We start from the raw sequence: 14084 nt of genomic DNA on the forward strand, positions 1-14084 counted from the left end.
CCACTTCCCAGGACTTTCTGGGTTTTTTAATTTTTGCATTTTGATTGTTGTCGTCGGTCTCTTGGCTACAGATGAGCCAGAGGTGTAAACTTAGGCTCTTTTCTGAGCCTTTCCGTGGGCATGTGTGGTCATTTTCTAATTTTCCTCATACGTGCAGTTGTTTTTGAATGTCCTAATTTTTAATGTCTGGCTCCCAAAAGGGGGAATATTTGAATGGGGGGGGTATCAGTCCCTTAAATCCACTGGAAATCACTTCAGCCAGAGGCAGGGCTTGCAGCCGTGGGAGAGGTCCAACAACAGATGCCTACCCCTTTGCCTGTACCTCTGTGATCAGAAACAGCAATCAGAGATCAGAGCTCAAAACTCAAATCCCAGATATTTGGAGAACAGCGTCCTTTTTGCCCATGTTGACTCCCACAGGCTGTGTGTAAGTTGCTCCAGGAACATGTTCATCACTGCCAGCTCCATGGCTGTGGCTGGGGGATAGGTAGGTGGATTGACCCAAACCACAATTTACCATCTGAATCTTCCTCTGGAACTGGAGCCTTGGTAGACTCCGGACTTGTACAAGAGTTCCACCAGATTCTGCCAGTGTTAATTGTTGTCGAGGTCAGGAGACAGAGTGCTGGTGCCTACTCACTGCCATCTTCCCAGGATCCTCCCTAAGGACTTCATCTCACAAAGCTCAGTACATTGTGGTCTCAGCATTATCCTAAGTATTTCCTAATTCCTTGTATGGTGCCTTCATTGATCAGTGACTTATTCTGAAGTGTGTTTTAAAATTTCCAAATATATAGATTTTTTTCCTTCAAGTTTTTATTTTTTTATGGTCCTTTAATTATGTTGCAGACACACCCATCTGTATGATAGTGCTCCTTTGGTATTTACATTTGTAAATATTCCATGTGCTTGAGAAAAACAAATATTCTTCAAATGTTGGGTAAAGATTTATAAATATATCTATTAAATAAAAAAGAAAGAGAAAATCTGATTATATCTGTAATAATCAAAGGGGCTGAACTAGTAGCCAGCTCAAAAGGATGGTACTAGAAGTGAGAAGCAGAAAAACCAAAGGAATTATGTTCTTTGTTTGGCATTAAGGAGACTTGACAAGTCCTTTGGGTTTTGTTTTTTGTCTTTAACAGAAACAAAGCTTTTCATAAGCAGTCCTTAAGAAACTGGGAGAAGAAAACTACAACATGCTTTTTGGTAGAAATGATTTGACATAAAAATTTATTTATTGGATCATATTTTAAAAAGCAGGGCAGAATCACATTCATTTTCTTCAAAATACCACTGTAAACAGACTGATTTTCTGAGCCCCTACTTTGCTTTGGAAACTTCCAAAGGGCTGATCACTAGCAGCTCTAGCAAAACTTTTCCTTCCCTTCCAGGCTCTCCTCCTCTGAGGGGTGCTGGGGACAACTGATGCTAAGTACACAGCACATGGCTGAGCTTGCCAAATCCTTTCTACCTCCTTCCATAGGCAGTAGGGTGACTTGGCTCATTCCTTAATCTGAAGTCATTGATTAAGGAGACAGGTTTCAAACACAGAGAATGGAATGAAGTTTCTGGGGCAGATAATTTCCCAGGTTAGGAACAGAAGGATGAATTCAGAGCTTAACCGGTTAGTGCCTCCTGCTGATCAGGGAGAGGTATGCCAGCAATGGATCTCAGATTCTCTGATCCACTGAGACATCAGTATAATGCATTCAGTTCCTTTGATTAAAATGTGTTGGAAAAGCCATCTCTGAGTAGAGAAGTAGTTTATTACAATGCTGGTGCTATAAGAGGAAAACCAAAGCAGCAAAGAGGAGGCAGTTCTGCCTGAACTCCCAACGATCAATGCACTCCTGTCATCTTTATAGTCCAGCCAAACTCAATTGGCAGAGTGAAGAGTGGCAGCTGAGGCAGGTAAATGAGCAGACCTTCTTCCGGATCTGTGGACCACTTCAGATCTTTCTGGATCCCCAGCATCGTTATCTGCAGAAAGCAAAAGGGAACGGAGAAGACATCAGCGCACTGAATACAGAATATGGCTTGAACGTGATGGGAGGCGGTCACACTGGGGCAGGGCAGATAATCTAGAAGGAGGGGTGCAATCCAGGGGAGACCTGGGGCAGGAAGGAAGAAGTAGAGAAGACCCAATTCCTTTAGGAAAGGTGCCTCTTGGAACAGACTGGCTGAGGCTCCTCACCTGTGTAGTCGAGGTAGTTACAGGGGATGCAAGGTTTAAGACTCCGTTTTCTGGCCAGTGCAGGAAAATGGCATAAACCGCTGTTTCTCTTGAGGTATACCTGGGAAAAAAGAAACATCAACGTCAGAAATACCTGGCTTGAGAGCCTGACACAAAGCCTCATGTAGCCCCCCTTCAACTGGCTACCGACCCCAACGCCTTGAGTCTGTCAGTGCCCTAGGAAGTGCGCTAACTCACTACTATGGAGCTCTGGGGGAAGAAGGCAGCCCGGTAAGACTCTTTCTGGGGACTGCTTACGTTTTCTTTAAACATCTTTAACGCTTACGCTAGTTACCACACACTGAAGCCATGTGCCTTTTTATTCAAATCTTTTTTTCAACTCCAAATCCAAGGGAAAATGGCAGAGGCTCCAATAAAATGTGCAGTGAAGAGGGATTTGTTCCGGGAGTTCGCCGTGCACAGACAAGAGGGTGAAAATCCCTAAACAGGAGTTCAGCCCAAACGGAAAGATGAACGTGTTTTCCCGGATGCCAAGAGCTTCGTCCGCTGGTATCACAGGCGCAGAGACCTTTCACCGAGCACTTTGCACACGCCTGGTGCTCTGCTCGGCGCTTCACGTAAATTACACTTCATAACCACCACAGGAAGCTAAGTATCATCACCCTATTTCAGACTGTAACACACAGGCCCAAGGTCAAATAACTAGATCCACAAAGCCAAGTTTGAATCACGACTTCTCCGTGAGTTGGGTCTGTGATCCCAGGCGAGGAAGAGCGCTGCTCTGGGTCCCCCTTCTCACTTGGAACATGGGGGTAATTAACAGTATCCATTCGTGCGACTGTTGAGGGGATTCAGTGAGTGGAAAGAATCTGGACTGGAGCCTTACACATTGGAGGTGCTGTGCAAGCGTCGGCTAGTACTATGTTGGGGAGGCAGGGTAACAAGGTCAAGTATATTCACAGATACTTGGTAGCTCCTCCTTTCAGCAGGTCACCAGACCTCTCACTAGTCAAAGATACCCTGGTGGCTTAAGGCATAAATTGGGGTACAAATTTACTAGCAAAAGCGCAGCTTTGGGGTTTCCTCCTGACAGCTTCTACCCTGGCTTGTAACACTGTGGACTGAGGAGGCGCCAGCCAGGGAGGGGCTGTCGTCCTGGTCCCATACGCGACAGAGGGCGAGCTCACCACACAGACGTCGTGTTCTTTTCCAGTTGTATCCTCCATGGTTTAGAGGAATAGATCGCCTCCCCATTGACGCTCAGCCACTTCCCCACAGCAAAAAGCCTTTCTTGGAAGATGGGAACAATCAGTCCATCTTTGGTTGCTCCAATGTTAAGAAGGTAGTTGCCTCCCAGGCTCACGGTCTGCACCAGTTCCTGGAGAGAGGAGAACAATGGAATCCTAGCATCGGGTGCCAAGTCCAGCAGGACACTTAGAGCCCACAAGTATGAAGAGAAGAAAAAGAATCGGGGGCACATTCTCTCCTTTGGTGAAGAGCCTTTATCCTTCTGGAAAGTCTATTTTTTGTCATCATGAAAGCAGGACGGGCTTATATGAGAAAATTGAAAATCCTGCTACCAACTGCTACCGACTATTAATTCGAATTCCACGGACTGATCACCGGCCTACACTTCCACCGGCCTACACTTCCCCCAGTGCGGCACACAGTGGGATGGGCCAGGTGGCGGCTGCACAGAGTGTGATCAGGGAAGCTGAGAAGTAGGAGGAGAGAGTATGGGGATCAGAGGAGAGAGGTTGTGAGTGGGTGCCAGGGAGACTTGGGGAACATGGAAGAGAATGCAGAATTTGGAACACTGTATAAAATGGGCGACATAAATGTATATGCTGTCCCTTTGGGAAAACATGCTGTAAAGGGATATATTCTTCAAGGCTTCTGGAGTGGTGTGATGTGTCTGGTGTGTACATGCATGTGTGTGTGCACGTGCGTGTGTTTACTGTGACCTTGAATAGGTATGCTTCAAATGGACCCAGAAAAATTACATTCAGAAAATTTAAAAAAGAACGTATTGGAGTACCACAAAGACACAACACCAACGACTTTTGATATTCCCTCTGGTCTTTTCCCTGTGCGATGGAAATATATTTTATACAGTTGTGATAATTTGTAACTTACTTTTTCACTCAAACCCTATGCATTGACCTATACTGCATTCATAAAAATTTTAATGGTTAAGAAAAATCCCCAGATCTACTTAAATATCCCTTTATGGCTGCAAGAAATTAAAACAACCCACATATCCAACTGCAAAAAATTCTGGGAAGAACATCTCTATATGTAAGACTTTCTTCTGTAATTATAATTATTTCCTTAGGACAGGTGTTTTTTGTTTTTTTTTTTCAATTTAAGATTTATTTATTTGAGGGGGATGGATAGAGGGAGAGAGAGAGAGAATCCCAAGTAGATTCCATGCTGAGCGCGGATTCTGATGTGGGGTTCAGTCTCACAATTCCAAGATCACGATCTGAGCCGAAACCAAGAGTTGGATGTTTAACCAACTAAGTCACCCAGATGCCCCAGGACAGGTGTCTATGGTTATGTTCAATGACCCCAGAGGGTTCTATTGACGTGCACTTCCATCCAGAGTGCTCCCACCACCCTTAGTTAGAAGGGTAATTTGAGACAGTAGTTAACAAGTAACTCACAGGTGCTCTTACCGAAATGATTTCACATTCACTTGCAATGTCCCCCATCACCATGTTCCGACGAAAGCCCCAGGAGAGCTTGTCTATGGAGGTACACATTTCCCACTTGTGATCTGGCAAGCTCTCTGGCTTGAATTTATCTTGACAGTTGTAGTATCCTCCATGGTGACAGGAAGAGTTCTGACCCCACCGGTCATTTACCACTACCTGTTCCTAAAAGAAGAGAGTACTGGGTCATCTGGGGGTAAAACCACTTAATTTCCTTACATAATGCAGGTTGATAAGTTGTGTTTGGGAACATAAGGAATGGACTTGGTCTAGAACCGTTCTCAATTGAGGGCTATTGTGCTCGAGAGACTTTTGGCAAAGTCTAGAGACACTTTGGTTGCCACGGTGGGGTGCTACTGCCATCTAGTGGTAGAGGCGAGGCATGCTGTTAAATGTCTTAGGACGAACAAAACAGCCCCTTCACAGCAAATATCCAACCCCAAATGTCCATTGTGCTGAGGCTGAGAAACCAAGGTCAAGCCACATGTAATGTCAGAGCTGGAAGAGCCTCTTTGAAAGATCATCTGGTAAACTATTTCTTCTATTAAAGGAGAAATGGGGAGGACAAGACATGCCCAAGGTCATACCCCTGGGCAGTTTCAGGAAGCTGCGTCTGTGAATCAGGTATGTGAACCTGACTGCTTTCTACTGCATGGCCCTGACTTTTTCAGGAAACATTTTCTTTCCTTCAAATCTTGGCTGAACTACGAGAAATCATAATGCAGAATACCTTTTTTTTTTTTTTTTTTTTTAAGATTTTAAAAAACTTGAGACAGAACATAAGCAGCGGGAGTGGTAGGCAGAGGGAGCAGCGGACACCACGTTGAGCAGGGAGCCCCATGCAGGGCTTGATCCTGGGATCCTGCGATTGTGACCCAAGGCTAAGGCAGACACGTAGCCAACTGAGCCACCCAGGTGCCTGCATAATATCTTAAGGTTAATGATGAACACTTCTATGATTTTTGTACTGTATCCAAGGGGAATAAAACTGCTCTTGCCCTTAGAGATCCAGCAAAGACTGGCTGAGTAGACAGGTATGTGGACAATACAACATCACATCAGAGTTATTTATCTAACTTAAATGGGGAACACTGATCCCGGTGGATAGGTGTGACGTCACCTAATCTACCGTGGATGTAAGAGAAATGAAATTCCCTCTTAAGAGTTAAGCTGCATAACCAGCACAGATAGATGAGGGCATAAATAGTTGCATCTTATTCCCATCATTTAATTGTATAGGTTTTGTATATTAATTTTTGGGGATGTTTTTCTCATTTATAATGTTTGCATGCTTAATATTTATTTTACTTTCTCTCTCTCGGACTTCTACGTACTGCTTCTATTCTATTACTTAAATTTAACAAGCTTTAAACCTCTATTGTCAAAATCAAGAATTAAAGGAGAGAAAGAAAGCTTATACTAAGGAAGGCGGGGAAAAGAATTAAAGGAGAAACCTTTAACATCCATGAAATCCCCTGGTCCCTACCACTTCCATGTTGCCACTAGGATTTATTATTGTTGCTGTTATCACTGTTATTACTCTGGATCTTGGCTTCTTACTCTTTCTTTTCTCATAACAGGTTCATAAGAGAGAAGTCGTACAATCACGTGCCTTGACTGGGCTATCATTGTAGAGCCAAGAAAGAAACTCTGTAGAGTTCCAGTAAGTATCAGGACATTCCCACTCTCCATCAGACCAAATCAAGTCAGGTTGGTATCTGAAAGACAGGCGATTAGGACAACGTCTGTTATCTGAATCTATTCATAGTAAAGTGTCATGGATCTATTTTGTAACAAATACTTTTAAGATTTTCTCTCATTATGAAAGTGCCATATAATTACCATGGTCCAGACAATGCGGAAAAGTAAAGAGATAAAACAACAACCACAGCTCTGTTAATGTCACTCACAGAACCGCTGTTTAGTACACAGTATTTTGGAACATTTCCTCCTAATCTTTTTTCAGTGTCTTCTGAAAAAAACAGGGTTGTAATCAGCACATAAATAATTTGGTTCCCTTGCAGCAACTAATTCCAATGAAAAGAGTCCAGAACTCTTTTCTGTCCAGAACTACAGACTTAAGGTTTCTGCATTTAAGATGCATTAACAAGTCAGGAAATGACAGAGGTTGGCGAGGATGTGGAGAAAGGGGAACCCTCCTACACTGTTGATGGGAATGCAAGCTGGTGCAACCACTCTAAAAAACAGCATGGAGGTTCCTCAAAGAGTTAAAAATAGAGCTACCCTATTGACCCAGCAATCGCACTACTGGGTCTTTAGCCTAAAGATATAAATGTAGGGATCTGAAGGGGCATGTGTACCCAAATGTTTATAGCAGCAATGTCCACAACAGCCAAAATACAGAAAATAAAGATGTGGCACACACATGTGCGCACAGGCACACACACACACAGGACTATTACTCAGCTATCAAAAAGAATGAAATATTTCCATTTGCAAAGATGTGGATGGAACTAGAGTGTATTATGCTAAGTGAAATAAATCTGTCACAGAGAGACAAATACCAGATGATTTCACTCATATGCAGAATTTAAGAAACAAAACACTAAGAACATAGGAGAAGGGAAGCAAAAATAAAATGAGTTCAAAACAGAGAGAGAGGCAAACTCTAAGAGACTCCTAACTCTAGGGAACAAACTGAGGGGGGCTAGAGGGGAGATGGGTGGGTGGATGGGGTCACTGGGTGAGGGGCATGAAGGAGGGCACATGATGGGATGAGCACTGGGTCTTCTATGCAACTGATGAATCACTAAACTACCGTGAACCTAATAATACATTACTAAGTTCAATTTAAATTTAAAAAATTATCTGTCTTTCATTAAAAAAAAATTTTTTTTTAAGAGCTTGAACTATTCCGGGAAATGCACTGTTTTGGACAACTGCCCAAAGTTTCCACTACAAAGGATCTCTAGAGTCCCCCTGAGCCACACAGCCACAGCTTCCACATATTCCACTCTGACCTCTACGTGGCGTGTGTGAGTGTGTGCGTGTGCACGCACGTGCATTCATACACACCCATAAGGTAAGCATGATTATTCCCATTAAGAGAGCGCGAACTGGAGGCTCAACAAGGCAATCTGTTTTAGGTGACAAAACTTCCAAGTAACAGGAGCTGGAACTCAAATGCACATCTGCTGATGCCTGGTCCTAGGCTGTCCTCTGTAATCAGGACGGCACACAGATTCTAAGGAAAAGACTGCCTGTCTAAGAGGCAAGTATAATGCAGACGGTCTGTGTTTTACTGCGAACGAGAAACTGTGCGAGGCCTTCTATACTCAGCACCTCCCTAGTTTTCACAGCACCACTGCGGTGTGTGTCATCCCCATTTCACAGATAAAGAAACTGTGATCTCGAAAGATTAGGGAGGGTATTCAAGGCCACACAGCCAGCAAGAAAAAGAAGTGGATTTCAGATCCAGTTCTGTCTGTCTCCAAGCCTCTGCTGGTCTCTTAGGACCTACTGTTTCCTTAGGGAAGTCATCTGGATGCAAGGAACTTTGTTTGGTTTTGGTCTAAAATGAGAGTCCAGGCAGAGGTGGCTGCCCCTAGAGCTTTAAAGATCCACCCTCCTGGGTGCGCCAGCCCCCAGATGCAAGAAGAGCAAACTAGAAATAAAGCATGGTGAAGACTAGTGATGAGTCCCATTGTGAAAGTGATCACTTTAAGAAAAATAATGATAACAGCATCCTTATTCTATAGCAGGCAAGATGACAAGTGTTTTTCACATGTCATTCTGAGCCCTGTATTGAAGGCATTTCCTTTAAGGCCGGTGAGTAACAAAAGCCAGGGTTCACATGCAAATCTGCCAGATCCCAAATCCAGTGCAAGGTCCTTGGGGGTCATGTTGCCTCTCTCCAAGGTCCTGACAAAGAAACCAGCAGGCAAGGAGGGACTGAAGTCTTGACTTTAAAACTTAAAAACCCCCATCCTCGGTCTGTTTCAATCTATAAAAGCAATATGACCACATTATGGGAGTTTTGAATAGGAGGAAGAAAAAACATTTTCTGTCTTAATGCAAACCACTATTTTCATTTTGACGTCTTATAGATTTTTTTCCCCACATTCCTTCCTTCTCCCCTTCTCCCCTAACTTAACAGTATCCTATAGAAGTTCTCATTTCATTAATAAAAGTCATAAGGACAAAAACTTTTTTTTTTTTTTTTACCTGTTAACAAGGTCATATAGTTCTGGCATTGTTTTTGCACGGACAAAATACTGTGTTTTGAAGCCATTTTTCTTATCAAGTAGGTAGAGTGGGTGGAACCATTCTAAAAGTGAGTGGTAGAGTCCATAACGTATATTCCTTAAATAGAAAAACAGAACAGCAAATGTCCATCAAACAAAAAAAAAATAATGTTGTTTAAGAAAAATCAGTGGCAGCATTTTTACATCTCAGTGAAACTTACCAGTAAGGGCATGCAGGGGCAAGGGGGACCGCAAACCATTTCCTTAAATTACCTCTTATTGTTAACTTAAACAAAGTTACTGGGTTTTTGATCACACGCAGGACTATTTTTTATATTTAAGTACCTTAGCACCGAATATCATTTTTTGGAAAAATTTTATTTATTTGAGAGAGAGAGAGAGAGCGGGAGAGAGCACAAGCAGTGGGGGAGGAAAAGTGGGGGAAGCAGGCTCCCCGCTGAGCAGAGCGCCTCATTCAGGACTCCATCCCAGGACCCTGAAATCATGACCTGAGCCAAAGGCAGACACTTAACCGACTGAGCCACCCAGGCGCCCCTCAAATGTCATTTAAACCATTTTTTATCTATGTCCGTTATCTCAGTAATGACACATGGTCCTTTTAAAAAACTGTTTTCTCTGTCAACTGTAAGAATACATATTGTAGAGATACTAGGAAACTGAAAAAAGTATAGAAACTAAAACATCCCAAATCTTAATCACAACAATTTCTATGTAGCTGAAATTAATGAACATGGGTTTATTGTTTCATTTATTTAAGATTTGCTAACAGTTCTTAACATTAATATGTCAAGAATTCTCAACAAAAATGAAAAAGAGTCCAAGTGACCTATTTTCGTACACAATGAACTTGTTTTGAGTTATGAATGGTGAGTGTCACAGAAAGGCCTTACTGCAGTGGGAAGTAAGGATCATATTGCAACAGCACAGATAAGACAGAAAGAATAAGAGTTAGCTATTTCATCATATGACTCGGGGACTAAATAGATACAAAGAAGGTAAAAATCAAGGATGGTAAAGTCCAGTCTGATCGACATCTGACTTTTATAGCAGGACTGTTTTCTTTGCAGGACTTTGTGCACTGCACTGGGAAACTGAATACTGAGCAGGTCTCCAAAGACAGCAAACTCTTTCTTTATGGGCCATGTAGCATTTTAGGCTTTGCAGGCGTTGCGGTCTCTAGTCCAACTCTGAAACTGTAACTTGAAAGCACCCATAGACACAACACATAAATGAGTGGGCGTAACTGTGTTCCAATCAAATGTTACCTATACAAACAAGTAGCTGGCCTACTCCTTAAACAGTGCATCAAGTTTACCAAATCACAACAGAGCTGAGATGGGGTAAGGTACAAATACCACCTTTCCTCTCTGTAGACAATCATACCCAGAACTGTAGGGGCCAAAACCAGAATAACTGGGTTCAAATCCCACCTCTGCCACTTCCAAGCTATTTGATCTTGGGAAGTTACTTCTTATTAAGTGGCATATATTTGGGAACATTACTTAGAATCATCTAAGCGGCTCCACCTCACTTTCTGGCTCCTTTAACTGCTGCCCTTGTCAGCTCCCTCTTGACCTAGCATTCACCCAAACTTTCTAGCTGCAGGTGGACAGCTAAGGGGGACACAAAGATGACAGAACCAGTCTTTCGTCAGACCCTGGAAAAGGCCTCGAATTGGAAGGCTTTCCAGAGAGAATCCTTCGCAGAATGCAAACAAAGCACTGTGGGCTACGTTGGGTATCCCTCACCTAAACAGGACCATGAATTTCTCTGATGATGTCACCTTTGGTCACCTGTAAAGTGCCGAGCATCAAACACTGCTAATTCAAAGGCCAGAACCTTTTAGGTTTACTCACTACACGCACACTTAGAAAACACACAAGAGCAAAGAGGAATGAGAGGTGAAAAGAGATGACAGACTAACCATCTGTAGATACTTACCTCTTCCGGAGGGCTTTTCCCAACTCACCAACCAAATCACGATGGGGACCCACATCCTTAGAGTTCCAGTTCCAAGACACAGGGCTTGGCCAGTTTGTGAAGCCTTCATGGTGTTTTGTCGTCAGGACTACATACCTGTGGACAGCAAAGAAAGCAGGTGGTGGGCCACAAGCATGAGCTTACCCAGCATGCCCCATGCTTTTAAAAAAGGCTGCGAGAACTTGACCACAGGAAATGTACTTGCATGAGTGACTGTGCTGGTGATCCACAGGGAGATGCTCCGGGCACATCTCCCCGTGGATACTGCTCTAGGGATGGAAGCAAACTTAAGGAAGCCAGAATCCTTAGTCCCCAGCCAAGGAGGAGGCCCAGAGGGAAGGAAGGAGTAGATAAGAAAAAGAAGTGGCCCTTAGCTCTCTTGTTCTGGAAATAGCAGATGACAGAAAAGTAAAAGAAAAGGTCACATGAACTGCCTCTCATTTACAGAGGTGACCAGAGACCAAAAGAGCTGGGGAGAAAAGTGCAGTGTTGAAATAACACTCAACATTTCATTTGCTTGTACAGCAGAAAAACTGATGATACCTGCATGTGATCATTTAATCACTGGCTGGTGTGGGGAGCTCCAAGACTTCGAGGGCCAGATAGTATTTCAGCCTTCGAGGGCTCCATTCCTCTCTGTGGCATATTCTTTTTCTTTTTTAACCTTTTTAAAATGTAAAGATCGTTCTCATCTCATGGAATTTGCGGGAACGGGCAGAGGACCTCTCTCTCTCTGGCCATGGTTTGCAGATCCCTGGTATGGTGAAAGGAACCTTTGGCTTGGAGTCTTGAGATTTGGGTGTAGGACATTAGTTCCCTTCCTCCATCTGGGCTTGTCATCTGGGCCACAGAATAAGGGGTCTGGACAAAGTTCTCCAAGATTTCAATTTTTATTTGTAAACTAGGGATCTCTAAGGCTCCTATGAGACAGTGACCACCACATGTGTTTATTTGAGCCTTATATTTCCATATATTTATCGGCACACACTAAACATCAGCTGTAAATTTTCTTCAGTACAAGGTCCAAAGGAAACGAAAACCCAGGAGGTGACAGAGGAGACAAGGTAAGGATGGAAGACTGCTCTAAGCCAGGAGCTGGAAAACCTCCTTGCTTCCATTCTTACCCTCCTCCAACCCGCTTCCTTCCTGGCCGCCAAGCTATTTCTTCTAGAAGCTGAGGGCAACCATTCTTTGATTTCATGCCTGGCAACATACTGCCCTCCAGGATTAGTCCTTCCGTATTGGCCCCAGCCTTCAACAGTCTCTCCCTTCCCCATTTCAGCACGCCACACTTTCACTTCTCTGAACCCTCCACACTCAAAGCTCTGACAGCTCTCAAAATAGCTCAAACATCTCTTGAGCACTCTCTGTGTGCAAGGCACAGAGAAGGCAGGTGAGTGGGAATCGGTCCCGTTGTCCAAATACACTGCGCACCAGAACCCTCTTTCCCTCCCTTTTCCTCTGGGAGATATTAAAGCTGAAAGGAACTAACACAATCCCTTTCTATCATCATGGAAGGAGGCTGCAGGGAGGTGACAAAATGCCAGACCACAGGATGAAAATTCTGGAATCCTGATTGTCTTGATGACCTGGAAGGGACATTAGGTATCACCCAGCTCGATCGTCTCGATATACAAGTGTAGACACCGAGGGCTGTCCAGCCCACGGCCTTTTAGAAAACCTTTATTTTCTTCTAATCCTCAAGCAGACACGCCTCCTCCGCGTGACCCGGCGTGCCACATTCAATTCTGCATCCTTCAGGAGGCAAATCACTGGACCGGGGGCTCAGGAAGTCAGACCCGCAGCTGAGCGACCCCGGGCGAGCCGGCGCGCCCCCGCGCCCCCCCGCATCCCCGCCCCCTCGGTTCCCACCTGCCTAACGTCAGCCCGAGCCGGGAACGGGGCTCCGCCGGGCTCCGCGGCAACACTCACTTGGCCCCGGACGCCTGGAAGAGGTCGGTCCAGGCTTCCGGGTGGAAGAAGCGCGCCGTGAACTGCGGCCCGAAGTCCGCGTAGCTGAAGCCGGGCGGATAGTTGTCGCTCATGAACTGCTCGTACTGCGGCAGCCCCTCGCCCTTCCAGTGCCACCAGAACCACTCGCTGCCCCAGGCCGGTACCGAGAACACGCCCCAGTGCACGAACACCCCGAACTTGGCCTTGTCGAACCAGTCCGGCAGCGGCCGGGAGTCCAGACTCTGCCAGTCTGGGGTGTAGCGGCGCGGACGCTGGACCCCACGCACGGACGCCGCTCGGAGCAGCAGCACCAGCAGCACCAGCAGCGGCCCGGGACCCACCGGCCTCGACTTCATGTCGGAAGCCGGGTCGCTGCCTCCAAGCCTACGCGGCCGCCTCTTAACGCGCAGGTACGCAGCGCGCGGTTCCGCCCACTCTCACTAATGATTGGCTCGGAAGGGAAAAGGGGCGTGTCAACCCCGGCGGCTTGGCGACTGTCCTCCCCTCCGGATCGGCCGTTCCTGCAGCGCCCCCTGGCGCTCAAACGGAGAAAGACGCAAAGTGTCGTTGACCGCGCTCCGCGGGACGGACGAATGAATGCTGGGGAAGGGACATCATAGCAGGGTTCAATCGTGAGAGTATGGGAGCCCCAGTGCGTGCTGAGAGCTGAGAGTAGTCCATTTTGGCATTGGGAGCCATAGGGGACTTCTTGAACTGTAGTAAAGAAGAGCAAGCCGGGAGGCAGGAATACCAGATGGGAAAGCATCCTGATAGCCCTAGCAAAAATATGGGGTGGAGGTATAGGGAGAGGAAGTATTACCAGGGAAGAGGAAGGAGAAAGGTGGGCACTGAATAAGGAAGAGCATCTGTGATCATTTTGTCTGTCTTATATTTATTGAGCTTGCTTTGGGGATTCTGAGGCAATACAGAGAGCTTAATGTCTTATTGGGGAAATAAGACCCTTTGGCTGCCCCAAAGGAACGTTTTTAGAGTAAGCAGGGTGAGAAATTGAGA

General features: G+C 45.2%; 1 protein-coding gene across 1 annotated transcript; it reads right to left on the reverse strand.

The window, feature by feature from the left end:
• Window positions 1–1219: 1219 nt before the first annotated feature.
• Window positions 1220–13460, reverse strand: FUCA1 (alpha-L-fucosidase 1). Its single transcript, XM_044237427.1, has 8 exons — window positions 13050–13460; window positions 11079–11213; window positions 9097–9234; window positions 6524–6629; window positions 4876–5076; window positions 3385–3575; window positions 2198–2297; window positions 1220–1983 (listed from the first exon to the last, which is right to left on the reverse strand). The coding sequence occupies exons 1-8, from the start codon at window positions 13424–13426 to the stop codon at window positions 1843–1845; spliced, it is 1389 nt and encodes a 462-aa protein (XP_044093362.1). The 5' UTR covers window positions 13427–13460; the 3' UTR covers window positions 1220–1842.
• Window positions 13461–14084: the final 624 nt, after the last annotated feature.

This window comes from Neovison vison, chromosome 2 (genome assembly GCF_020171115.1).
Source record: "Neovison vison isolate M4711 chromosome 2, ASM_NN_V1, whole genome shotgun sequence".
Taxonomy (NCBI): domain Eukaryota; kingdom Metazoa; phylum Chordata; class Mammalia; order Carnivora; family Mustelidae; genus Neogale; species Neogale vison.

Excerpts from the sequence above, each read along its gene's own strand:
- FUCA1 (XM_044237427.1), bottom strand. The coding sequence starts at position 13,426 with ATGAAGTCGAGGCCGGTGGGTCCCGGGCCGCTGCTGGTGCTGCTGGTG. Across the intron at positions 9,235-11,078 it reads GGAAAAGCCCTCCGGAAGAG|GAATATACGTTATGGACTCT; the intron begins GTAAGTATCTAC and ends TTTCTATTTAAG. Across the intron at positions 6,630-9,096 it reads CTATATGACCTTGTTAACAG|ATACCAACCTGACTTGATTT; the intron begins GTAAAAAAAAAA and ends CCTGTCTTTCAG.